Here is a 27,668-nt window from a genome sequence, read left to right as displayed (position 1 = left end):
TAAATTTAATTATACATTTTTAGACAAAAAATAAACCCTCTTGGCCCACGGCCCATTTTTTTTTGACACCATGACCATGCGTAATATTAACCTGCAGTGTATATATACGAAGAATTTTTTCTAGTAAGGTAAGAATTGACTAACTGGTACTTGGTGTGGTACTTGGTTTATCGCATTTATGGTTTAGGGGCCGCGGTTTACCTCCCTCCGTTTAGTCATGCTGGATCAGGAGTAGTAAACTCAGCGATCGTGGGTTCGATTCCCACACGGGGCAAATTTTTTATTTTTTTATCTTTTTATATAATTTTTGAAGGTCGTGGGTTCGATTCCCACACGAGCCAGTTTAAAAAAAAAAAAAAATTTTAAGGCAGTTTAGTTGATGGTGAATAATGATAGCAAAACTTGAGGTTGTGTGCTCGATTCCCACACGAACAATTTTTTTTTTATTTTTTTTATTTTTTTTTATTTTGCGGGCGTAATTCCTAGACAGGATTGTTCATTCAATTAATATTGAAATTAGTGTTCTGATGATGATTTTTTCTTTCATTCAATGGGAATTCATATATTTTATATGAGAAGAATTATGAATATTCAGCTTTCCGTTTACTGGATCCGCCACTGATTATAGCTCTGGAGTTGGAACATGACCGAATAGAAGTCCGTTTCTGGTATACCAAATATACCTCGAGGCTGTATATTATTGCTGGAGCACGCCCTCTCTTTTACCTCATTCCAATTGCAAGTAACAACAAAGTGTTACAACAAACAACAAGCGCGGCGAGTTGAACGTTTTACAAACGTGAGTTATCTAGGCCTAGGCCTAGGCTAATATTTCAGTAGTAATAATTTACAATCTATTGTAACCACAGAACTGTGCAAATAATAAATATTCTATTTTAGCTTTTAACTTTTTTTTTCTAGAGAAATAGTCATTTAATTTTGTTTCAACGCCGGCTAGGCCTACCTAGGCTAGGCCCTAGTACCTAGCCTAGCTAGGCCTAGGCTAGGCGTAGGCTAGAGCCATACTGTAATTTTTTTTAATTGCGCGGAGGATATCTTATCAGAAAGTGCACATAACCCTTTTAGCCAATGCTGTGCATTTGTAAACAAAAACTACAAATATTTATTTACTTCTAAAAGCATAATTATGACTTATTTTTATTTGATTAAACTTAAACAGACACGACTACAAATTTGTGCAAAAATAAAACTAGGATTTTGCTAGGATTTGAGCTGATTTTTCAATTTCTTTTGAAAGTATCAAAATGTCAGAAGATGACAGTGGCCCAGCCTTCAAGAAGCAGAAAGTGCATTATGGGACGTTGGAGGAGACGTTAAGGAAGGAAGGAGGAGATGATGCGATCGCTTCTGGTATTCTTGCGGGTAATATCAACATATCCAAAGGTATGTATATAGTGGGGTAATTCCGTGTCAAATCAACCAAAGGTCCCAGGTCGACCGTCTCGGATTTTCATAAAACTTCATAAAAATGATCCACTATGTGAAAAATCAACATACACAAACGATTAGCCCTACTACTAGATATGTAGTTTCCGAGATATTGACGCCCCAAAAAAGGGGTGTGGCTCTCCAAGATGCGCAAACGCAATTTTCTCCAACTTTGGGAGCTTATAACTCAGGATTGGTAATAGCTATCAAGGTCAAACTTGGTATTATTCTAATATTCCACCATATTACACAAATATGACATCAGATTAACTGTTACCCCTTCTCTGTTGAAGTTATCTGCACCCAAAATAGCCACTTTGTTTAACTACGCAATTTTTTTGTGATTTTCGATGTCACCCTGTGTACGTGTCCATATGAGTGAGTGTATACATCTTAAATTACAGATATATTATCTATGGGTAGTTGTCTCTAGCCACAAGCAAGCACAGGCTGATCAAATTAATTAAATGGAATAGCATCCATTCAAAGTTGGGACCAGCCCTAAAAAAGTGAAAAAAGCCTATGTTTCCCATTAACGGTTCGTCATGTGGACAGTTAAAATCTTTTCTTAAATTTACACCAGTTAACCAGATATATTAGATCTACTTATACACCAAATTTCAGCTTTGGTAGTCAGCTCCTTCATGGTTAGATACTATGTTGAAAACGACACATATTTTAACATTAATCGGAAATAACGAAATTTAAGAGTTGAATCATTTCATGCCATGGGATCATAGATTTTTAACATTTTTTAGCTTACTTAGGTTAACTATATATATATATATATATATATAAGTACTACTGGTGTGGGTTATGATTCCTTAAAATTTCCAGATTAAAAAAGTTTTTCTTCTACCTGAATGCCCCTTTTTTGAGGAGTCAATATCTCAGAAACTACAAAACCTATAACACTAATTTTTTTTAAGTGTTGGTTTTTCACATAGTGGATCATTTTTATGGAGTTTCATCAAAATCTGAGAGGGTCATACAGGAACTTTTTTTAAATCTGGTTGATTTGACACGGAATGACCCAGTGATTATTGTTGTCCATTATTTGTTATTGACATTCAACATTAATAATATTATTTGTACCTGTATGTATAAATTTCCATGCATCAAAAATATGCTGTCTTTGTTGAGCTACAATTAAACAAATATCTTATTCTATCAGCAATTCACTTTTCCTTACAAAAATAAAAAAACTCTATACATACATCATACATACAGTACATACATACCATCATTTATTTAGCGCTGTTTCATGAAGATCAGAGCGCTCAAAGTGTGGACTACAGTAGCTCATACTACCAATCAATCAATTTATTTTACTGGCAAATCATATTATTAACAAGTGGCATAACCAAAAAAGTAAAGCTTGTAAACGTGGCATGCAGTCGTACTAATAACATTGACAAATGGCAAGAAGACAATAATATGGATAAGCCTGACTATATAATTAGATTAAGTAAGCAGTAGTACCTGAAAAAATAGTTGTTTAGTTCAAGATACACCAGTAATGATTTCAGAATGTAGGACCAGCCACAAAAATATATGTGAACGAGAGGTTGCATGGAACGAAATGGTGGAAGTGAGAAGACTGTTTAGCTGGAAGTTCTTTTTATATGTGTTTTGATATTTGTTTTTTCTTTTCAAGGTGAAACATTCAATTTGGAGGAACATACTTCTGAACAAAAGAAAAATCTTTTAGCAGAGTTTGCCAGAAGGAAAAGGGTAAGAATTATTTTACATGTTGGAAAGGATGACACAATGATTGTGATTATTGAAGATAAAAACTAAAAATTGAAGCCTGGCTCTAGAGGAAAAAATGATTTGTTATGTTGCGCAAATGAATTTTCTTAGACCCTGCTAGGGTGTTTGATGAAATAATTGGAAATGGCTAATTAGATAATATTTTAAGAACCTTAAGCTTTGTCTACACTATCAGTTTTATCTGACAAAAAAATGTGATGTGCCCATATATGGGCATAATGACGTCATTTCACATATCATTAAATTGTATCAACAAAAGTTGAACGTGTTCAACTCTATGTTCCATCAAATTTTATGTGACGCTTATTTTGATGAAATGTGATAGTGTAGACAAAGCTTTAGAGAAAAAAGAAGCACAACATCCCTATTTCCTCAGTTATTAAAATAATATATTCAAAAAAAGATGTATCTGATTTGAAAATTCATTTGTAAATTCATGAAATTTAACTTAATATTGACTGCAGTACAGTTTTTGCTTTCTAAAAAATGATTTTTTTTTTTTTTGTTAATTTTTTTTAGGCAAGAACCCTCCATGTGTCCACTGATGATTCTATGGTGAAAGCTAAACTAAGAGAAATTGGAGAACCAATATGTAAGTGTATATTTTATGTAATGACATGTTCATTTACAACATGAACATTTTGCTATACAGGTATTATTTCAGAAACATTCCAATTGAGAACGCTGTTTATTTTTGTTAAATGTGACCCAAGCTCACAAAAGGGCTGTAAACTTGCACTGCACTGTATTGAGAAACAAGCCTCAATACCCAGAATAAGGTGTAGAACGTGAATTTTGTGTGAATTGGGATTTTGTGTAATAAATCAAGTATAACATTTAATCTTACTATTCCTGAAGTTTGAGTTTAAAATTCCAACTGTAAGAGGTAAAATTTAGCCATTTTCGGATGGGAGCTAGTAAAAAATAAAAGCATTTTTCTCAAAACTTGATTTAAGAAAGTTGATAAGATGACAATTATTCAAACGGTCATTGCTTCCATACACCCAATTGAGTTCATTTAACTGTCATTTTAAAGTAAATGATATGTTCTATGCCATTATAACAAAAACTCATTTTGGCCTGAGGACGAGTTTACAGCCCGTTTATGAGCTTTGGTCACAAATGTACTTATTCTGGAAAACAGTCGTTTTCGCATTCCCAATGCCAGAACCACTGCAGCAATTAGACTTTTAGGTAGTGTCACATTTTGTTGCTATAGCATCTTACGCTGAAGCGAGGATTTTTATAGTGGGTAATTTGTTCAGTTTATCTAGGAATCTTGTACTAGGGGATTGCTGATGTTGGGCAAAGGTGAAGTGTGAAGGGGTTCAGTAATTAATGAGGGGGCGCTAGATCGCATATCACAAAATATGGGGATATGAGGTGATTTTTATCTACTTGAACGTGATTTTTTTGCATGGAAAATTTTGGTGGGGGAGGGGCATACCCCAGTGATATGCCACTAAATTTGATTGAATTTGCAATTATTTGCCAACTCAGTTAAGCGTCAACTACGCCAACTAAGCAACAAAATACACCAAAACATTTTTCCTGTTTTCACAAGCAGAAAAATAAGTGATGATATTAAGAAAACAGAAAGAAAACCTACAATCATAAATCAGCAGTGTGTTGTGTACAGATTTAAATGTGACTTGTCGGATACACAAACCGACACCTTTACCAACGTATTGCTGAACATATAAGATTTCTGTTAGGACAACATGCTAAGGACCATCATATCAGCCCAAGCAGTATTGAGTCATGTTTCAGCATTTTAAAGAAATGTAGGAACAAATTTGACTTGTCTCATTCATGAAATGCTATTTATTAGACAATTAAAACCCAGTCTGAATAAACAATGTGACTCTGTCAAAGCAAAGCTTTTTATCTAACACAGGAATTAATATCCCACTGTTATGAACTTTAACATTGTAGATTAGCTTTTTTCTATTGATTATAGTTGCTGTATATTCTATACTTCATCATTTGATCTTGAAAATGACACCATGAAGGAGTCGAAACATCGATCTTTTCTTTTTAGCGTTATTATTATATTAAATATTTATACAAAACGTACTCTTATTATTATTCAGCCATCAACTTTATTAAATTTGAGGAGGTACAAAAACATTCAACTGTGTCATAATGTTCTGGAAAACCAGGGGCCAAGGCCAACATATACTTTGTGAATTTTAACATCCCACGAAAACAAACCCTCACCAGAAAAAATCTTCCTAATTACAGAGAATCAGAATCTTTATTTTCCACCTCATACAAAATACACAACAAAATATACATAGTAGGTAACAACATCGCTGAGATATGAGTGAGGGAGGCTAAATAAGTTAGTATTGCAATGTCAACCTTTAAGACATAGTCCCCGTTGATACAGAAATCAAATTACGATCAAAACCTCTCGGCCAACCACTGAGCTACTTATGTGAACCGCTGAGCTATTCATGTGAAAAAATATAAATGTTTACTAGTAGTAAATAAAATTTACATCTTTGCACTTAGAAGGGTGTAGTTATTATTGTACAGTAATAACAACATTTATTATCATAATTAAAATGACGTTGCTTGTTGTTGTTTCCCTCTTAGGCTTGTTTGCTGAAGATGCAGCAGATAGGAGAGAACGATTGAGACAAAAGCTTTCACAAGTTGGCCTTACTGAATTCAAAGGCATCAGACAAGAAGCAGAAAAGGAGAAGAAACAAAAAGAGGTACTGTATCGTATGTATTCATATAGGGTAATAAGAACAATAATCAGTATGTGCAGTAGTTTCTGATAGAAATTTTATTATACTATTTGGTATGAATATTATTTATATATTTGTCAAGTCAATTTATTGTCATTTTCATTCAACATTGGAATTACATGTGAAGTTTTATTATAAGAAAATATTATAGTAACATATCATAAATTATTAGTTGAATTAAAAAACGATTTGAAAAAAAAAAGATTAAAGACTACTTTTGGGACAGGGCTTCTGTTGTCTTTAGGAGATTTGGTGAGGTATTTAACTGGAGGTGGTCTGTAATGGGAGGGGTCTTTAATGAGAGTTATTTTTGTTGTTAATAATTAATATTATTGATCATTAGCCAAGGTTTCAGGAGAGGCCAGTTATTACCATCATAACAAATTGCTTTATTTTTGGTAAAAAAAGAAATTTTTCATTTAAAATGACAGTAATACATATTTTCTTAAATTTTAGTATCAGTTATCACTAATTGTGGATTGTACTATTGTTCTCCCCTCAATTTTACAGACTGTGTATCACTGATGGTTAATTGGAACAAACATACCATATATACTGTAATCAAAACACCATATAAAATAAAAAGACAAATAATCTTTTCAAATCTACTTCTACTTCTATACTTGTCAAAGCCTGTACAGTATCTGGACAGGGGTGATCAGCTGCTGCCAGACAGCTATATGCCAGTGCAATGTGCGTGCAACTATTTACAATGGTTATTTACAAGGTCTCGATGGCACCCTTGAACTGCCAGGCAATGGGCAGTTCAGTGATTTTCCTCGAGTTTTCATACAATTGTTGTACTTCTGCTTGTAGGAAAATAATAAAACTTGGTACCATGAAGGACCACAGAGTTTAAAATCAGCTCGTATGTGGATTGCTGAATATTCGTTACCGAGAGCTCAGAAGAGAATTGCAGAGTCTCGGCTTGCAGTGAAGATACCAGAGACAGTAAGACATGCCAAGAAACAGGAGCTGCATAACAGACTAAGGGTAAGACATCTAAATATAATATAATGTCTTATCTTAAGATGATATACAGGGGCAGATTTTAATTTCTCCCTTTTGGAAAGTTAAAAAAGGGAAAAAAAGAAAAAAATTGATTGCCCAAAACCTCTCGGAGGTTATTTTTGGGCATCTAGAACACAACAATTTTGCGGGAAATCCTAGGATATTATCTCAATCGGCCCTACTTTTGGATCCCTTTCGGACATCTCTGGATCTGCTTCGATATACATCTAGTAGAACCCCTACTAAGGGGACACCTTCAGAGCAAAAAAAGTGTCCCTTAATATGGGTGTCCCCTGAATATGATTAAAAAAAGTTTCAACCAAGTGACTTATGTATAAGGCACAACCATATCACTGAAGTAATTTTTAATATTAAATCATTCGTTTTATTACCTGAATATTTTGCAAGCCACTTAATTAAAATCAGCTTGCAATCAAACAAATTTTCTCAATTGTAATTTTTATTTTTGTTGTTATTGTTGTTGTTATCTCTTTCATTATCATTTTGTTTACAATATAATCATTGTTTTTGTATAGTTATGTTTTGTTTTTATTAATTATTATCAAGAATTATTATTTGCAGGTATTTGAAAACACAAACTTTCTTAATTATTGTTACTTCCTTGAGTGTAATGTATACTCTGTGACTATTGATTTTAATGTGACTTATTTACAGAATATAACAGCAATTGGTAGTGAGATTGGTGATACCAGACCGATTTCTTTCTGTAGGTTTAGCCCAAATTCCCAAGTCTTAGCAATGACTTCATGGTAATTAAAATTGCTGTTCTTTCTGGTATTATAATTAAATAATTGAATAATTTATGCAGTTGTTTTCATGCTTTGATTTTGTAATTGTATGTTACTAAAAATAAATACAAGAGGGACAGTTGCTCTGCTTTACTTATTCTTCCACAAAAAAAAACAAAAACAGAAGACATCCTCATTGTATTGTTTGAAGGTTTGCATTGCGAAGTAATGAAATATTATAAAGTGCTTGCGGTACACCACACAGATATTTCTCAAAAGAACTGTTGTTTATGTTGAAAATGACATTTCGATTGAGTTGCTTCAGTCATCAAGTAGAATAATTATTGTATTTATGTTTTGTTGACAAGAAACATTAGTGATAGCATATGAGGATGCGTCCCAAAACCAGCCTACTGTCATTGATTGTTTAACTGAGTATACAGTAATTAGCTAGAATGTGGCAGTATTGTATGTATACTGTACAGAGAAGCCATAATGCTGTACTTTTACTCATAACTTTGGCAATAATAAGTCAATTTCTGTAAATGACCCATCATTTTAATGTGGAGAATATGTTATTTTTAATGTTTTTATCACTGTTGTTGGTTTTGGCATGGCAAGCCTCATATAATATGTTATTATATTTTTTTTGTAGGTCTGGTCTTATTAAACTTTGGTCCGTTCCAGAATTCCAGCCAATTAGAACATTAAGAGGTTTGGATAAATTTTAATTTCTCAATTTCACATTTGTTCTGATTTAGTAAGTGTATTTCTGATGATGAATAAATGGTAATAATAATGATGTTTATAATGTTGATGATTTTTTAAATATTGATGATACATTTTCTCTATAATGTTGATTGGCAAAAGAAGATGGTGAAAAAATATAAATAAAAATTGATTTTCTCATAAATTAGCAAACTAAATCTGCCAAAAGAATATAGGCAGAGAAGATGAATATAAAATTTAATTGAGAAATAAAATGATTGCGAATGTGCTACTATAGGTGAAAATGATTAGACCTTTAGGTCCTCCCTTGACATCCACCACATGTTCGTATAAAGAATGAGATATTCCATGTAAACAAATCAGTTTGATGAATGCAGACTTTTCAAGGTAGTAAAATGCATTTCAATAACCAAATCTTCAAATATCTGTAGTAAATACAAAATTTCCATTACGCCTAATACAGAAATCCCAAATTGGTGAAGTAAAATTTCTGATAACTTTGTCGATCATGTGCATTAAGCCTATTACAGCACTAACTTTAAACATATGTCGTGGCCTTACAAAAATACATTTAAAACAAAAATATAAGCATATGCAAGTAGTGTATTTATTTACAGTAGTAGTATTAGTAGTAGTAGTAGTAGTAGTACCCATTATATTTACAAACACAACATTTTTGAAGAAACTTTTACAAATATTCTCTGTTTAATAAAAAAAAAAAAAAAAAAAAAATTATAGATTTTCCTGTAAAATTGTATTATTTCTGGGAAGAGAGAATTTGGCTTAAAAAAAAAAAAAATAATAATAATGTTATATTTATATAGCGCATATTGCACATTGCCCCTATGCGCTTTACAGAGGAATAATATAGGCCAACTGAGAAAAAGCAAATAACAATAAAATAATAACAATAAAATAAAATAAAAATAATCATAACAACAATAACAATGTTATCTGGTAAACCTGCAATTTTAAGAAGACTTGTGTTTCCCTAGTATTTTTTGTCTATTTATTTATGTTCGTAATTAGGCAAAATTCCCGTAGGTACTACAGAAGTTCCATACTACCTGAGAAGTCTGTAAATGTTTTAAAATATGGATTTCTATTTACAAGATCAATAGGATAGCAACGAATGTCAGTAAAGTAAAAAAATATATATTTTCGGTTTTTTTTGGGTGCTATGTGTACTAAAAGGCAAAAAATACCATCAGTGTTTCATTATATTTTGTTGTTGATATTTCTCTTTATGTTTCTCTTAATAATTATTTTTTAGGCCACACGAATAACGTTGGTGGTATTGCATTCCATCCAGAGGCTACGGTAGGACGGGATGAATCCATGTTTTGCATGGCATCATGTGCAACAGACGGCTCTGTCAAGTTGTGGTCAATGGACAGGTCTGTAAAATGAGAGGAACTTAGACAAGTCAACAGTTTACCTAGTTAACTAGCTTAACTAGTTTACCTAACTAGTTCACCTAGTTTTCTGCTTCTTGAGCTTAAGATTCTGGTACGACCTGGTTAGCGTCAGGTTTGAATTGCTGTCGGATTGCTCGGCTTCTTGAATATACCTGATATTGAGAGTTAAGTGGGTTGAGGAAATTGTTTGTATCTGTTTATTGTTGTAGTTATGTTGGTTGGCGCTCAGATGTCTGGAGATAACAATAAAAATGCGAAATTTCCAATATTTTGAGTTAATTTCAGGAACCTCATGCAAGCGGTACATTTTAATAATAATTTAAAAGGCCATTTCTGGAAAAGGGGGGTTCTTTCGAACCTCTCGAACCCACCTGACTACAGGCCTGGTGTTGTACCCTATCTATAGCCTGTACAGCTTTAGTCTATGAGAAATCAGTTGTTTGATAGTGTCCTGAATAACATTATATCAATAAATGTATCAATTCCTAGAATTTTTATCTTTCAGTGAGGAACCACTTGCAAACGTGGAAGGGCATGATGCAAGGGTGGCTAGGATAGAGTTTCATCCCTCAGGAAGATTTCTAGGAACAGCATGGTAGGTGCACTGCATATTTTCTAACTTGCAGTTTTTGGATTGAACCTACCACATTAAAAACAGAAACCAGGCACCATATCCACCAAACAAGGCATAATAACCACAAAACCGGACACTACAGTATAACTTTTTTAACAGGCACCATAAGCACAAGAATTAGCACCATGCCACAGGCACCACTAAATATAGCACCATTAGCACAAAACTGACACTGTAACCACAAACCAGGCAACCATAACCAATACAAAAATTGTAACAACCAAAGCAGACACCATTATTCAGGGACAGATCCAGACAATTTTCTGCGGGGGAGTGGGGATGCACACACCCACCTCAGCCCAACCCACTGCCCCTGCTGGATTCGCCCCTGATAATAACAAATCAGGCACCATAATCGCAAAACCAGTCACCATGCTAGTAAATAAAGCACCATAGTTTATTATTGTCATTTTTTAATGACCCTGTGCAATGCAGTCCTGCGATTTGCCATGTAATCAACTCAGTTATTAAACAAAAACAGGTACCAGAATAAATGGTCTTTTTATAGTTCCCATGTTTCTCGTTCTCAAAACTAGAGACTAATATACAGAGGAAATGTCTATGTATTATGGTAGAATAATGGTTTAATTTATGTAATTTTTAATTACCCACAGTTATGATAAATCCTGGAGATTATGGGATTTAGAAGTTCAGGAAGAGATTCTCCATCAGGAAGGACACAGTAAGGAAGTATACTGTATTGACTTTCAGTGCGATGGGTCCCTGGTTGCTACTGGGTAAGCCTCACTTCTGTTTGTTTCAAAGTGTAAAGGAATTGAACCTGCGATTGTGGTACAAAAGATGAATGCCCTAGTTATATTTTGTTTTTATATTTAAATTGGGTTTTACAGTTATTCTTATTATATTGTAACATTACATAACTTGTAAATTGTTAATTATTTATTTACTTATCAACATTTTTTTCACAGTGGATTGGATGCATTTGGACGTGTATGGGACTTGCGGACAGGGCGATGTGTTATGTTTCTTCAGGGACATTTACAATCGGTCCTTGCGATAAATTTCTCTCCTAATGGGTAGGATTTCTTGCATTATTATTATTATTATTATTGATGATTGTTCTAAAGTTGTCATTGTTGATGTAAGTTCATTATTGTTGTTATTGTGAATAAAATCCATTTTTATAGTACATTTGCGAAGTATTGAAGACTTTTGTGAAGACCAGCAAAGCTGAGTTGGCTAAACTATTGGTAGCCAAAGTGTATGCACTGAATTGTGGTCCTTGGTTCGATTTCATCACTCTTCTTCTCTGTTTCGGGCTTCAGAGCCGGAATCCGAGAACATATATCATTATGACGTTGGGTTAATTTAACTGCGAATGTCTGAACTTATGCATTCTGTTCTCTCCTCTGAAACGGTTGTCCTCTCAGGCTACGTTCTGGTTGTCAGCCCAATCTATTGAAAATAATTGGTGTATGTAAATTAATTTTTGTATGACTAATAATGATGTACATTGTATAATTTTAATCAATTTTAGGTACACAGTGGCAACGGGTAGTGGAGATAATTCTGTGAAGATATGGGACTTGCGGCAAAGGAAGTCAGTATATAACATACCTGCACATCAAAACTTAGTATCAGGGGTCAAATTTCAAGGTCAGTTTATTAACCAATCACAGTATAGATTTTGTGTTTTATTTGAGCATGGTCCTTGTGTGTGGTATGACCCCCATAATATCATTATTTATTATAAGTAAATATATGTGACTTGGGGGATGTTGTGTTCCAAGCAAGAACCTTAAAAGTTAAGGAATTTTATGTTTTTCTATAATTTCTTTGTTTTTGTTTCTTCATTCAAAGGTTTTATCATTGCCTTTGCCTTACTTTTTTTCAACTTGTTTCCTTAATTTAAGGCACAGCCGGTGACTACCTGCTAACTTGTTCCCATGATAGTACAGCTAAGATCTGGGCGCACCCTGGATGGTCTCCCATAGCAACCCTGGCCGGTCATGATAGTAAGATAATGGGTATGGATATCTCAACAGACGGACAGTACATTGCAACCGCCTCTTACGACAGAACCTTTAAACTCTGGGCATCAGAATGAGGCGCTAATTTGGACAGTATTATAATATAAGAGCTCCTTAAGAGAGATTGTATACACCAGACTGAGGTGCTCCATGCCATAAAGCTTTTAACTATGGTGTTCATGGAGAGTATACAACACACAAGACCCTAGGCATCAGAATGAGGGATAATGGAACATCCTTAAATTGAGGTCCCTTGGCCTTAATGCGCTCATTCAGCCAATATTCTGATGCTATAGGTGCGGTAATTAGATCTGTGTTCTTTATTTGGAATTATGATGAGTATAATGTGTTTTACCAACAAAACAAATAACAAGATACTTAAGATTAAATTTTAATACACATTATGTACATCAAAATTTAGTATTATTGTTATAGTTGCATAACAAGTTTTTTCACTATTAGTTCAAGGAAGAAACTCCACCTTGGTTGGACATCCTATCATATGACCAGAATTATTTTAGGAACAATGACCAATGTAATTTGTATTTACTCTAATGTGTAATAATGTACTAAGGTAGCAGTAGAATCTAATCAGAGGGATGTGTGGGCACATGTGGGGGAGGGGGAGTGTGTGCCTACTATTTGTCAACATTACCTTTAAAATGTTGGCCCTGCCTTTTTCTTTCCTGTAACATTGCCAATTTTATTTCTAAAATAGATTAAAACAATGTTGGCTCTGCACCTTGTAAACTGTTATTGAAGACTAGCACTGCTACTTTTACTAATAAAGGGAAGTGTGCTATTTTGGAATGTCAAAATCTACATTTTTTTAAAGACACTTAATCAATTAGAAATCAAAAAGAATTCTTGTACTTAGTAACATGATTGGCCAATAAATAATAAATAATTTACTCAAATCAATGATTGTTATTGATCTTTGCGCATACGAAAAAGACCTTTACAAGGAAACAATGGTGTAAGGAAAGCTATTGTTTAAGCATAGGCATGTAGATCCAAGCAAGTACAGTACTCTACTTGATGTAACCCCTGGGCAGTGCCTGTGAACATGGTCTTTGTATTAGGCTTACTTCAAAGTTACTTTAGACAATTTTATCCTAAGAATTCTTAGAGGTAGTACACTACTTTTGTGTAATTATTGACCAAAGAGTGTTTACTTAGAGTCTACACCATGGAATCAGCACATATTTCAGAGCCTTCAAGTGCGTGTGACCTTTGTTGTGTCCTTGCTTCTATACCTTTAATGCTCTGACAATCAAGTATTGAAAATAGCCTTTCCTTGTGATGTGAACAATTGAGGTGCATTACATGCATGTTTCAGGGGTGGTGCCAGTGGTTGGTCTAGCTGGGCCCTGGCTCAGCTGCCGGGGACATCCGGGACAGCCATATATCGTTGTAAAATTTGTCTGGGAAAAATAATTAGAATTATTTTCTAAGCTAGAAACAGCTGGCCTGAGTGCCATTTTCGGGCATCTATAGGTGACATGGCTTCATTTTTTTTAACCTTGTTCAAACCATAATACGGCTGATGTGGGTATATAGTTGTGTTGAGCCACCTGTCGGAGAAATGCATGTATTTCATTGTAATTACTGTTCAATAGAAAAACTCTCTATTAAGCAGAAAAAAAAGATGAAATGTAAACACTACTTTATTGAACATTTATTTCAACGACAATTCCTAACTCTTTGAAAGTAAAAACATTTTAATTCTTCCAAATAATTGTCAAGTATACTAGAAAAATATTGATAATAAACTCCAGATTTTGTATAATTCCAGACTATGGGTTCTTAGCATGTGTATTGTTAAACTACAGTACATCACACAACATCATCAAAAGATAATATTTATTGTACATGCAATGGTGAATCCAGAGGAAGAAAAAATTGTCGAACCTGTACAGGTTCGGAGTGCTCATCCCTCTTTCTTTAAGCTTTGGGGGCAGACTGTGCAATGCTTTGAGGGGATCGCCACTCCTCAGGTGTTCTGTTTAGTACTTTCCCAGCATTTATACTCCTGGGTAGAGCTAGAGAGAGACATGCAGATAAAATGTAATGCCCAATGACACAAGCAGCTCACACAGTGCGAGTTTCAAACCCCCAAACATGGGGTTGAGATTGTGAGTCTCAACTGCTATGCCAAACCCTTCCACAGGTCTGGGGTGGCGCAAGGATTTGCCCAATGGGTGTCCAAGGTCCCTGATGAGAGAAAAGTGGGCATGGTCAAGTGTTGCTTAAAATCTGACAATTTGGGGTTTCAAAGGATTATAATAATCAATTTAGTAGAATACATACACTAAATATTTTTTCTCCCCGACGATTTTGGGTTTTTCTCACCGACAGGGCCCCAGCCTCCCATTGGCAGTACCCCGCCGCAGGGTTTTTTTATTCAATGACTGGGGTAATAACATGAATTACATAGAGACCTCATTGGCATGATTCACTTTATAAAATCTGGCAGCTGTGTAAGAGTATTTGGTTTACTGAAGGAAATTGCTGCCCATTTAAGCATAGCAATTTGTTGTGCTAAAGAAAAGTGCTCTGTTCTTTATGTAATATACAATTCTGTAATTACAAGCCAAATAATTTATAGACCTTGCATGTTAATGCCACTGCATTGTGGCAAACACATTAAATTTTACAGACACCTCTATTTCTGGTACAACTATAAATTTATCACCTGCAATTCTCTGACTATTAATGAACACGATAAACACAATTACTATATAACATATTAAAGATATACTGTCTATTTTTTTTTTAAAGTAGGCCAAATAATTAGCATTTAATTAGGAATGATAAAACATTTTTATAAAATATATTTCTTATTCTTTTGCATAGGCCTTTAAATTGGCTGGTGGTCAATTTATTTATTTTTTTAATAGGTCTGTAAATCAGTAAAACTGTATAACTATATTTGGTTTGATATGGTTTTTTTTCTAACATCTTATTTGACGATCAAGTCCCTTCTTTTTATTTGAGCTATTGAAATTTGGAAGGGTTTTCTACTGTAGTTTATGACAGACGGTATATCTTTTAGTGATGTTTTGACATCAATACATCTGAACAAATAAATATTGATAACTTTGTAAGTTAACTAAAATTAAATAAAATAAAAGTAATCTACTGTAATAACATAATGAGGACAGGGAAAAAGAGGTAAAAAGAAAAGATGTGATGACATCATAGCATAGTCCTACATAGAAACAGCAGCTTGGACAAGGGAGCTAAAAGAAACAGAAACTATCAGAAGGCGACAACATATTAACATATGTTAATTTTTACATTCTTTCCATACATCCTTTTTGGTATAGCTATGGAAGTGGGCAGAAAAATGTCAATTAGTAAAAAACTATAGGAAATTGTAGCCACAAAATCTGTGCACTATATGGCTAACCTGTACTTCAGAGGGATGTGTGTCATGGAATAGAACGCGGGGCAAAAAGATCTCCATGGTTCAGGGGTACAGACTATCTTGACCAACTTCCCTATGCGACTCATGTATTTACAGTGGTGGATCCAGGAATTCAAAATAGAGGGAGCTTTAAGGGGGGCACTTTTAGAAATGGACGGTTTAGACCACCTCAGCCCGGCCATGGGACTGAGGTAAGAAGATGTATGATTATGCAATGTATAGATGGCTGGAAATTGCATTCTTAGACTTATTTGAAAATAATTTTTCTCCATTTTGTTTTTTAATTTAAAAAAAAAATAGGGGATTCCTTGGCCAGCTATCACCCTCCCATTGAATCCACCACTGATTAATATTTCTGTACGCATAAAATATATCAAACTAATAAATTAGATACAGACACACACAATTGAAAAAAAAAATACTAAAGTTAAAACATTATACTGTTAAGTAAACATGAGAAAAACAGTAAGAAAAATCATATACGGAATGTGTACTCGCATATATAATGATCTTTACAACTAAAAAAATATATATATTCATAACTTTCTATGGTAAAAGTTTAGTTCTACAACCTTAATCTAAGTCACACACTTTAGGTACAGGGGACATGCTAGAAAATATAATTATATATACTTGAACTGAAATGGTATTAATATTTGGTTAAATGGTCATGGAGGGGGAATGTTTTGAATACGGCCATGCATATTTGAGAAGCATTTAGTTACTATTTGTATGGTCCTTTGGTATAGCTATACATATTGTATAAACATTTACACAGTACTAGCTCATCACCAACAGATGGTGTTATATGAAGCAAAATTTATCTAATATCATATTAACAAATAGCTACAGACATACATTGGCAAATATTAATAGTACATGAAATTAGAAGGTAAGGGATTCAGTTTTTTTTTTTACAAATATTAAAATATTTTTCTATAAGTTCCATATAAAGTAAAAATTAAGGAATACACCTTACAATTTAAAACCCTTCTAAATCAGGGATCCCTCAAATTCGAACTAATTTTCAATCTTGTAGTGCAAAGGTACTGTATACCATTAAAGTCTGAAAGCAAAGGCCTGCCCAAAAGTGGTCTCGAATAAGAATATCTAAATATTTTTTACTATCAAACATTTGTTTTACTGTACTATCGTCTGTTTATGTGATTGCCTTGTGCCCATTGGACAACTTGAATTCAGTGGTGGTTCTAATCAAAGCATATATTGTAGGACCTGTTGGGGTCTTACAATTTCTGGTGGGAAAAGAGGCTGCAAAGCTTCAACCACTGGTTCAAGGGGAAAAGGCCTACTCATGATCAACAAACCACTTTACTAGCAAATTGACAATATTTTAGCTGTACAACATACAAAGAAAATGTGTTAAATCTAATAAAATATTACTGGTGTAACTATCAGTGTATAGTATAGTGAGAAAGGCTGGTGTTTTGTTTAAAATGTAAATTTAGATGTACAGTCGGGCAGTGGGCTACCTAGGGGGTGGGTAGGGGCACAACCACCCAATACTTGCATCTCCCCAGTTTTCCCCAATGAAAATGTTTGAAGCAAAAAAACCACACTTAAATAGTTAAAAATCACTTCAAATCACCTTATTTTGTGAGCCAACCTACCTAATAATTGAATCCCCACTTTATCTTCGCACCCCCTCCCCCCACCATTTCAATACTCCTAGATACGCCACTGCAGTCAGGTGTTAATAATTATGGTGGCATTGTATCACCATAAGATAAGTGTCAAGAATTGTTGCATGTTTGATAATGTCCTTTGTTAATAAATTAATTATTTGAATCTCTATGTATGATGTTAATGTTGATGCATGTATTGAGGGTGAAACATAATGTATTGTATTATTGAGGGGTAAGTGATCACTTTCTTTACGTTATCTAATAGTACTTTTCCTCCAAGTTTTTGAAATGCCTATGGTCTATATGATTTACATTATTGTAAGACGCTCCCCTCCATGGGGCCTTGTCTAAAGTGATTTCACCAGTTGGATAATACTTGTCGGCACGCCCATTGAGTGTTCGCCGGTAGAACAGCATTGTGGGGTCAACACCTTTTGGCAGACGACTTAACGATAGTTTCATTGTGTGACATTGTAGATCATGGGTGTCAACCATTTTGTCACATGATTTAGATCTTAGGCCATTCCTACTGGCAGTGCTTGGTCGCTTTCGGTCTCTTGCAAATTCTATAAGAAAAATATAAAAAGGTTTTTAGTGAATAATTTTTTAGATACTCTAGCACCAGTGCGTTTATTGTTGAGAAAGGTGTTTAAGGGGGCATTTATTATAGGAAGGTGTTTATTCGAGGGAGGCTTTTAGGGTGTAAAATGGGTATGTATATATACTGTACTCGAATAAACGCCCCTTAATTTCACTGCAAATGTGGAACTACAACATCTAATTAACATCAATATGTGTTATTGTGTGATCAAAGATTGTTGATCTCAACCAGGTTAAATATGTAATTCTACTGCAAATTAATAGAATGTGTTGAGAATGATGTTGCTTACATTAGTTTTGTTTACAGTCATTTAGAGGGAAGTGTTTATTCGAGGAAATATAAACATACCCAGGGCATTTATTCGAGAAGGATGTTTATTCCAAAATGGGGCATTTATTTGAATAAATATGGTAAGTATTACACCAAACAAATTTCCAATTCATAAAAACTGACATATAAAGGGGAATTGCCAAGTAGGAATTGGAGTTTTTGTTGGCCATATTATATAATTATAACTAATTACTATATTAATCATATACTGTACTATATATTTTTATGTTAACTTCAGTCACTCTTACCTACTGTATTGGATTTTGGGATGGACGCACTTTTAACTAGCCTGTCTCGATGGCTGCTTTGACTTACGCTAGGCCTAGCAGCTGCTAATGCCGCAACAGTTCGGTCCACCTGCTCAAATGCTATAGGTAGAAGGCTGACCACGCCACCATATTGGATACGAGCTTCGGCACAGCTAAGGTGGTTCATCTGTGGTAAAATAATGTAATAATCTAATCCATTGATGATAACTCATTTAACATAGAAACTCACTATTACTGTATGACATTATACAGTACAAACCTGTGATGGGTGATGGATACTGTATTTATATTAATTATTCTCAATCTCATAATACAGCAACAAGTTAAATACTGATAATAATATTAATAATAATAATAATAATAATAATAATAATATTTAATAATTATAATAATATGGAAATCCATGATAAAGATAAGCACCATCAATATAAACCAATATTATAAAGATACAAATCAAAATTAATGATTATAAAGTTAAATCAGGAAACATAATTTAAGGTGTTGGGGGAGGGGGTTTGCAGGAGGGAACTCACAGATGGATAGATTTGGTAGAAAGTTATAAGGTTTGGGATGACAACTTAAAATTACAAGTCGATGATGGTAATGATGTGATCATTGACAGCTCTTGATGATTTTGATATTCATGATGTTATCAGTGGCATAAGAGGCCTATGGAGTATGAGGCCACTGGCTAAGGCTTTTTTGGGCCCTACTACCCTGGGAATGTGTAGGGCCCCAAAAGGATACGGGGTGAAGCTGCTTCAGCATTTTTTTGGCATTTTAAGGGATTTTGATGGATTTTTAATTTTACAATTTCTGTTCATTAAGTAACCAGGCCCATTCAGCTGTTTTAGGCCCATGGTCATGCCTGACTAATCCCAGGGCCCTTAAGGTCTGAGGCATTTTGATTTAGACAGTGAGAGCTCAGGGGCGTAGGCTGGGGTAGGGAGGAGGGGGTGCAGAGATACAGACACATTCCCTATGGCAGCAAATTAGTTCCAATTTTAAGTAGATTAAAATACTAAAAATGACCATTAAGTTTTCATTGGATTAGTTTCACATTCTGGGATTTCTGCATTCGTATCCCCGTCTGCATCCGCACATTTTTCGTAACCCCCAGGAAGAAACCAGCCTACACGGTCCCCTTGAGCTCGTATGTGTTACGCCTCTGGATGTAAAGGTCGATATATTGAATGATGATTATGTAATATTTGCCTACCTCTTGATGAGGATATTTAGCACGCAAGTTTGACAGATCGTTGTGCTTATCCATCAGCATACTCCATCGTTCTAGCGCCCTCTCAGCTGGCACTGCTACTTGACCCTGCAACTCCACCTGCCTGCACAAATTGGTAAGAGCCGTTACTAAGTCCAGCCACTGCTTCATGGCTCGGCGATCAGTCGCATTTTTGCTGCGTTCATGTAGGACACTCACCTGCAAAAAAAAATAACCCACTGGTTTTGGTATCATGTTAAAATGATTTAAATTCATAACACTATTAAGAGATAGTAAAACTACAGTTGAACTTGCCTATTAGGTCGAATCCAAAATGGCATTGAAAATTTGTTTGACTTGGATAAAATTTGACTTACAGATCCTTAATGGAAAACACAAAAATTTGACATAATTGGAAATTATTTGAGTTAGGCAAAGTCGAATTTGTTTAAAAGTTTAACTGTATTACATAGTAAAATATATACATTTAGCATTATAAGTAATTATATTGCTTAAGCTGAAAGTGATAAATAGTGCTTTATTGTATTTTATATATTTAAAATTATAAAAATCAATAACAAAAAATAAAAATCAACTTTTAATGGGATTTTTATTTTTATCACTGTAAATTTATTATACACAGGATGGGAGTTTTAGTGATAATTGGGCAGTAGGCATACAGCCAGAGAAATTCCAGAGAAAACGTTTATATTTAATTTATTACAGAGGGTGGGCTATAGGCCTACTGTACACAAGATCAAATGGCTCAACATCTCATCCAAAAAAAAGGTGCTTTATTTAAACTTGCATTTCAGCCTTTCTGAGCTAAAACACAAGGAGATCAAGAGGAAAAGCATATGGAATTGAACCAAGAAGGTTAAAGATCTCCATGGTTCAGCGTACACAACAGTGGCTAAGTCCTGTAACATCAGTAGCCGTAGCAGCTTAGCATACTTTTTACTTTCAAACTGATGGTTATGAGTCTGATATCAATGCTGGTCATGTTATCCCCAGTATCTTAATACAGGAGGCCTACCTCATTGATAGTTCGTACTGGCTTTGCACGCTGAAACGCATCTGGTCGAGTATTATCCATAGCGCTGACAAACGTGAACTGCTGCTGCTGTAGGACACGATAACGCTCCTTCAAACGAGCAACCTCTCGTCTACAGGAATCCATTTCAAATCTAAAGAATAATGAATATCATAAATGTAGAGCTTTAGTTTATATTTTTTATTAAATTATTTGTTGAAAAAAAAATATAAATACATGGTGTCAGTTCCTGACTAGATTATTAATCCAAAAATGCTGTTAAATGGTGCAATAATTGACCTTAGAATTGTCAGTAAACGAAACACGGGGGTACATCCTCATAAAAAGTTTGATCCACTACTGGAAATTTAAAGGTAGGAGAATTTGGGCACATGGCATGGTCTGTGACTACCTAGCCGCCATAAAAAGGGCTTATAGTGGCTACAGTACATGTACATGTTCACATCATTCCACAACGACAGGGGCTGAAATGAACCATAGCATCGGGGTAACCACCTATTCTTCCAAAAGATGCAAAGTTCTTTAAAGTGAACTCTGGACCACCAGTCCTTATCCGAGAAGACTTGATTCTACCAGCTGAACCCTAGGCAAAAAGCGTCTCGAAGCAGCGAAAAATTACCACCATATATTCAATGTACTGTATGCAAACATGAAAGGGAAGACTGTTAAAACAAAAATATGCAGCTGCAAAATAAACAAAAAGGGAGACTCTGGGGCGGATCCAGAGATGTCCGAAAAGGGGGTGGGGGCCGAGAGGAGGGCCGAAAGTGGGAAGTGGGGCAGATCAAGATAAACACCACCTTAGTGTTTTCTACACCGAAAATACTGTAAACTCTGAGGCATTTTGGGCGATTTTTTACTTACTTTTCTCTTTTTCTTTATTGTATAAGATATTTCCAAATGGTTTCTTAATTAATACTAACAATCATTACAAAATAGTCATATTCTCATCCAACTGTACAGTATTGGCTGATTTTGCTGCGAGCATGATTTACAAAGCCGTGTTTTGCTTTATTATGGAATCAATAAAGAATTCGGTAAAAGTGTTTGATAGAAACATTGTAGCTACCTGGCGACAAAAGATATTAACGTCATTTAAACCTGATCGTAGCGACAGACATGACCTGTTTATATCGGGTTCACATTGTAAACAGATCGTTGCTAACCTAAATTAAAACCTATATTCGCCTTCAATTTTTGTTGGATCTAACATACCTCCTTGAGCTAACAAATCAAATAGATATATATAAATAATATACATCAGCAGGCCTGCATTATTGTTGGCCTACATTTTTTGGATTTCCTTTTTGGAATAAATATGCCGACATTACTGTATTACTGTCAAAATACGCGTTGCTAAGGAAGCTTCTCAGATCCGACCCTGACCCAAAATTGCAGCAGCCTGAGTTCTAAGAAATAATAAGACCACTGTCTAGGTGATTGCCAGAATAATGTAACTGGTAGCATAGAAAACACATACCTTAAATTTTAACTATAATTCTCTAAAGTGTGAGAAATATCCAGAGAAATTTAACACGATTCTTTGAAGATGCTGAGATCACTTCGTTCTTCGAACCACACTTGTAAATAAACGCTTCGCGACCTTGAGTGAGCAGACTCAATACTGGTGTCATGAATCGTGCATATGTATGAGCTACGCTTGAACGGCCTCTTTGATCGGGAAAGATATGGCGTAATTTGTGGTGATCACGTTATGTCAACAGAATGTGTAGATAATTTAAAACAAAAAAACAAAAAAAAAAACTACTAATAATATTAATAATAGACCGCCGGTCAAAAAGATAACCATTTAATCTGCTAAAGTAGGTTTTCTATCGGTAGGCCTTTTGTTACGCTAGATTAGGCCAAATAAAATTAATTGTTAGTTTCACGTCCGGCATTTTAAATCATTTTTTGGTGAGTGTATTTAATATTTGCTTTTTTACGACCTTATATACTAATGGTAAACATGCTGGTAAATAATATTTTTTTTTTTTTTATGAAAGAAGTAAAAGGAATCTTTGTAATGTATGTCTGCCATTTATGTTCCCACATCATTCTTTCAGATAGTCATTATTTATTGTCGATGGAAAATAGTGTTTTTTGTTTTTTGAAAAATAGCAAATAGTAAATTTTTTCATGAGGCTCCAAACTTCGATGAGGGCTGGGACGTGAAACTAGCAATTACTTTTATTGGGCCTTACACGAAAATGCTATATTAGGCCCAGGAAATTCCCTATAGGAGGCCATAAGTATAATAATCGGTGGCGTATCTAGGAGTTTGCTTACATCTGGCCAAACTGCAAGCACCCCCCCCCCCCCCACCCACCTGCTCTCCCCATTTAAAATGTCTGAAGCAAAAATAGCCGTCAAGTTGGTGTAGTAAAAAAACCACGTGCGAGCGTCCCGACTCCGACCACACTTGATCATCGAGTCCCTCATTTAATCAACGGGTCCCCCACTCCACATTCGTCCCAACCTCTCAGGCCCCGTTCAAGACTAGAAAAAACGCCAGTGATTATAATCAATTGGAATGACTTGATCATGGAGTTATTTTGTAAATATTTATAACTAGCCATAACGACGAGTCATGGGACCCGGGGGTGAGAAAATTTGGGCCTTTGCATATGTCGGCAATGTATTTTCTTCTTTAACAAAGTGACCAGTTTTACTAGGCAGCCAGTGCTGCTATTTAAAAGGAATTGTTGACATATTCAACCATTATCAACTTTGCTGCTGGGATGTTAAATAGGAGGGCCCTGTGGAAGGGAGAATTGAGCTTTTCCCTGAAAGCACACTGGTCGATAATCTGTATTTTTTTAAATAATAATAATATTAATAAATTTGAAAGTTTATAATCGTTGAGGTCAGACTTCTTACTCTTGCTGAGAGTTTTGTATCTTTTTTGTACATTTTGACAATTGCCATTTTCAAGTGAATCTTTCATAATTGTTATTTAGCAGATACAAATTTGCAGCAACAAATCAAAATATCATTGTTGGTGATAATAATAATTAAGTAGAATTTAGGCTTATAAATAATAGGTCTAGGCCGATGTTTTCAATTAAACTGGACTTCGTTAAAAAAAAATCATCTAACCTCACTGTAAGGCGAGATTTCTTTTTAAACCTTGTTTAGTGAACCCGCCGCCCGCCAATAATGATAGATGATTTTGAATAAGAATAAAATTTTATTTTTGGCCAATTAGCGCACCCGCCGCCAAAAAAAAAGAAGGAATTAAAAAAAAAAACTGTTTTTCTTTACTTTTATTACCGCCACCGCTGTCTTGAAATCTCCAGAAAACAGAAAGAATTAAAAAAAAAGAAGTTTTCTTTATGTTTATTCAACAATGGTGATAAAAAATATTATATAGCATTTAACCATCCCAAGTTTACATTCACCATTCCAATTTTATTTTTACAGGATTTTCTCCTCCATCTAGATGTTTTTCGCAAAACCATTTCCTAATGAAAAAAAAATAATGGTATCTATATTTTCACAGCCCTTCTTTAACGATCTTGAAAAATATAAGTTCACGAAACAAGATATAAAACAAGTCTCGCCTAATGTTAACATTAAAGAACTGATGTTTAATGATCCGAGAATAGAATTGATTATTATCTCCGAGTATAGAGGGCGTTGTCTTGCGGTTGCTATCAATAAATAATGGAGTATGGTATGCTGTTTATTTGTGTTTTTACGCTGACAATGCCTGCGATTTAATCACTGTTAAAACGTTCTCAAGGATACGTTGTAAGTTTATTTTGACATGTTTATGACTTAGAAATTTGGATGAGTGTGTGTAAAACAGCTTTTGGTTTTTTGCTGAAAGCTCTGTCCAAAGCTAGGCCTAGGCCTAGGCCTACCTAGGCCTAGGTATATACGCCCAGGCTAGGCCACATGGGGGTTCAAAAATGATCTTTCATCTCATCGACATAATGATATTGGTCCTAGCTAGGGGACTAGAACTAAGGCCTAGGCCCGTAGTAGTCATCATACATACCCGATGAATGCCAGGCTGGTAAGATATACACCAAATATCTATTCCTTTGAGTCGACCCAAATATTCTGACTAGCTAGGCCTAGGCCTGTGTGTGTGACCACCATAAATAAGTCGATTGGTACATTTTTTTTCATCTGTTGTGTTTCCATTTACTTACACTGTTACAGTACAATATATTTTAAATCATATTTATGATAGATGATCCGGCAGGCAATTTTTAGGTACAAACACATGCGATGGCAGTGTGAAAATGTGTCCTAATTCATACATAATCTTTATTGACATTTACTTTGTTATAATGTGACATTTTTTTTATGTTAAAAGCTTAAAATCATTTAATTTTAAGTGAATCAAGAAAAGTCCAAGATGAACATGAAAATGAAAGTTTTTACAAGTATTAAACATCTTTATTTTGTCTTGTTTCGTCTACGACTCACTACAGCCTCGTTATCGCTTTTTCTTTATCCACAAAAGCCTACTGTATTTTTTTTAAAAACTTCTATGAGCTGTAAGAAAATGAAACAATTTAGCATTTAGAAATGAAAATAAAAGAAATGACATTATGACAAATGAAATGGAAATAACATTAAAAAAACATATACCACATGATATCAAACATGGAAATAAACTCACAAGCCTATTTGTTGCTCTGTACAATTGACATTTTTTGGGTTAAGTCGCGACCGAAATGCCTTTCATATAAACAGTGGCCGACGTGAAACTGAAGTGAAGCGCGATCAGGCTACCAGTCTACAGTATGCACTTAGGGGTCATCCATAATTATCAACATTTTCAAAAGAGTACAAAACATACGCTTTGGTGGTGGGTAGGGTGTAGAAAGTGTAGGCATAAGTACTCTTTCATGAAAAAGATAAAATGTTGATCCCAATAAGATACAAATCAACATTTTTTTGCGTACTCTTTTAGGGGGAGGGAGGGGGTCACAGAAAAGAGTATGTTTTGTACTCTTTTGAAAATGTTGAAAATTATGGATGACCCCTTACTAAACTTCAAAATGATGTTTTGGAACACCACCCTAGGCTATGGGCTAACCTACAGTATCACCTATTTGGTGGATATATTAATCTTGTGAGGTAATACAATGGTTCTTAATTGGCACAACACAAGGAGTCAGTCATAAATTCCATTTGTTTCCAAAGAAATAGTTATAGGCTAGATGTATGGAAAGCTGGCCCTTCTAATGGCACTATCTAATCAACATAAACTGTCTTTCCATTTAAATAGTCATGTCCAGTGGCGGATTCAAAGGGGGGTGGATTCCAGCTGGCCCACCCCCGCCCTCCCCCTCCTAAAATTTTTCAAAATTTAACAAAAATTGAGAAAAGAGGAAAATTGTACTCAAATTTTGAGTCTAAGAGTGCTTTTTCCGGCCATCTAGAGGTGCCATTATAATTTCCTGTAGATTGGTACAGTAACTCCTATTTATTGAACAGTTTATGATTTATTAATTATTATTATTATTTTAATATTTATTGTAATTTAAAATGTAACTGTTTGTTATATGTAGGCTTTCTTACGACATCGGAAAAGCTATTGTTTTGACTTTTTCTGTGTTAGCAAAAGATGCCATTGTTTTTTATTTGATTTTTTTTCTTCTTCTATATTCCAATTTGCTATGATTTTACACAGGGAGCCACCACCAAAATGCCTTTCATATAAATATTAAATAATCATTAATTCTCTGTTGTTAAATTATTAATTAAATATAGTGTGACATTTATATAGCACGTTCATAAGATCAGTAACGTTTCGTTCTTATGCGTACAGGAAATCTACTCATGATCTTAATGACATGATCAAAGTACATTTTACAGTATATACAGTAATGATTTCACATACACAAGATAAGAGCTACCATGTCAATTACCAATCACAATGTGTCTACGAAATATATTAAGTGGGTTGCCATGGAAATGAATTGTAAAGATATTGCAGGCCATACAATTTTATGGGATGACAAAATTAATAAAACAGATACTCATGATATACTCAAGATAAGTCCCTGAGTACAGTATATTTGGTCTGGACCAAATAACATTCTGCAAAATTAAATAACTTGCTTTTTTTCTGATAAGGTAAATAATAACGGTACTTAGTTTAATGATCTGAAGCATTTTGTGCAGTGTGCTTTGGGCTTTCAATCGGAAGGTTGGGGATTTGAGACCGATGCTTGTCACACTGCTTGTGTCCTTGGGCAAGATACTTTAATCTGCTTTCGTCTCTCTTCACCTAGGAGTATAAATGGGTACCTAGTAGGAGGTGATTTGGAAAGAAGTTAGTGGCTACGGTCACACTAGCGTCTCAAGCCTGGCTTGACTCACCGCGGGTGAGATTTCAAGCCAGGCTCGAAATTCTGGGTCGGTCACACTAGTTGGATTGACTTCCAAGTTATGAAAGTCGAAACAGCAGAGCTGTAGAGAGAGAGTTTGGCCAACTCTGTTTCATGGGATTTGATATACTCGCGTGTGATTGGGTGGATCGCAATCAAAGATTTTACACCAGACGTGCCCGAACCACTCTTCTTCAACTGATCTTTTATCAGCTTGTATTGGGCTCGCAATGCCTTCACTTTTGTTTGAATTTGGGCC

At 34.7% G+C, this 27,668-nt stretch overlaps 3 protein-coding genes across 6 annotated transcripts in view; 2 read left to right on the top strand and 1 right to left on the bottom strand.

Annotated features, from left to right (window-relative positions):
- Positions 1–738: 738 nt before the first annotated feature.
- Positions 739–14,302, top strand: LOC117121435 (U4/U6 small nuclear ribonucleoprotein Prp4-like). 3 transcript variants are annotated; one of them, XM_033266645.1, is made up of 15 exons: positions 739–799; positions 1,259–1,404; positions 3,107–3,183; positions 3,742–3,814; positions 5,824–5,945; positions 6,798–6,974; positions 7,668–7,762; positions 8,397–8,455; positions 9,744–9,867; positions 10,394–10,483; positions 11,137–11,259; positions 11,452–11,559; positions 12,021–12,139; positions 12,397–12,621; positions 12,673–14,302. In XM_033266645.1, the coding sequence occupies exons 2-14, from the start codon at positions 1,266–1,268 to the stop codon at positions 12,588–12,590; spliced, it is 1,500 nt and encodes a 499-aa protein (XP_033122536.1). In that variant the 5' UTR covers positions 739–799; positions 1,259–1,265; the 3' UTR covers positions 12,591–12,621; positions 12,673–14,302. The 3 variants fall into 3 exon arrangements, with proteins under 3 accessions (XP_033122536.1, XP_033122535.1, XP_033122534.1); XM_033266644.1 differs by having other exon boundaries at positions 12,397–12,625; positions 12,677–14,302; XM_033266643.1 differs by having other exon boundaries at positions 12,397–14,302.
- LOC117121437 (sperm acrosome-associated protein 9-like) lies at positions 14,177–22,693 on the bottom strand. The gene is made up of 5 exons (XM_033266646.1): positions 22,537–22,693; positions 21,039–21,189; positions 20,006–20,221; positions 18,766–18,952; positions 14,177–18,152 (listed from the first exon to the last, which is right to left on the bottom strand). The coding sequence occupies exons 2-5, from the start codon at positions 21,180–21,182 to the stop codon at positions 17,845–17,847; spliced, it is 855 nt and encodes a 284-aa protein (XP_033122537.1). The 5' UTR covers positions 21,183–21,189; positions 22,537–22,693; the 3' UTR covers positions 14,177–17,844.
- A 1,986-nt stretch (positions 22,694–24,679) lies between these two features.
- LOC117121443 (phosphatidylinositol polyphosphate 5-phosphatase type IV-like) overlaps positions 24,680–27,668 on the top strand; it is a 25,314-nt gene continuing 22,325 nt past the window's right edge. For both annotated transcript variants that reach the window (XM_033266655.1, XM_033266654.1), the window contains exon 1: positions 24,680–24,809. The gene's annotated coding sequence lies outside the window, so the exon portion shown is untranslated. The remainder of the gene's footprint in view (positions 24,810–27,668) is intronic.

Source organism: Anneissia japonica, unplaced genomic scaffold (genome assembly GCF_011630105.1).
Source record: "Anneissia japonica isolate Jap-2015-1 unplaced genomic scaffold, ASM1163010v1 scaffold41793_len627382_cov181, whole genome shotgun sequence".
Lineage (NCBI taxonomy): Eukaryota > Metazoa > Echinodermata > Crinoidea > Comatulida > Comatulidae > Anneissia > Anneissia japonica.
The sequence above is the reverse complement of the archived record's forward strand: the minus strand, read 5'-3'. Positions and strand labels throughout refer to the sequence as shown.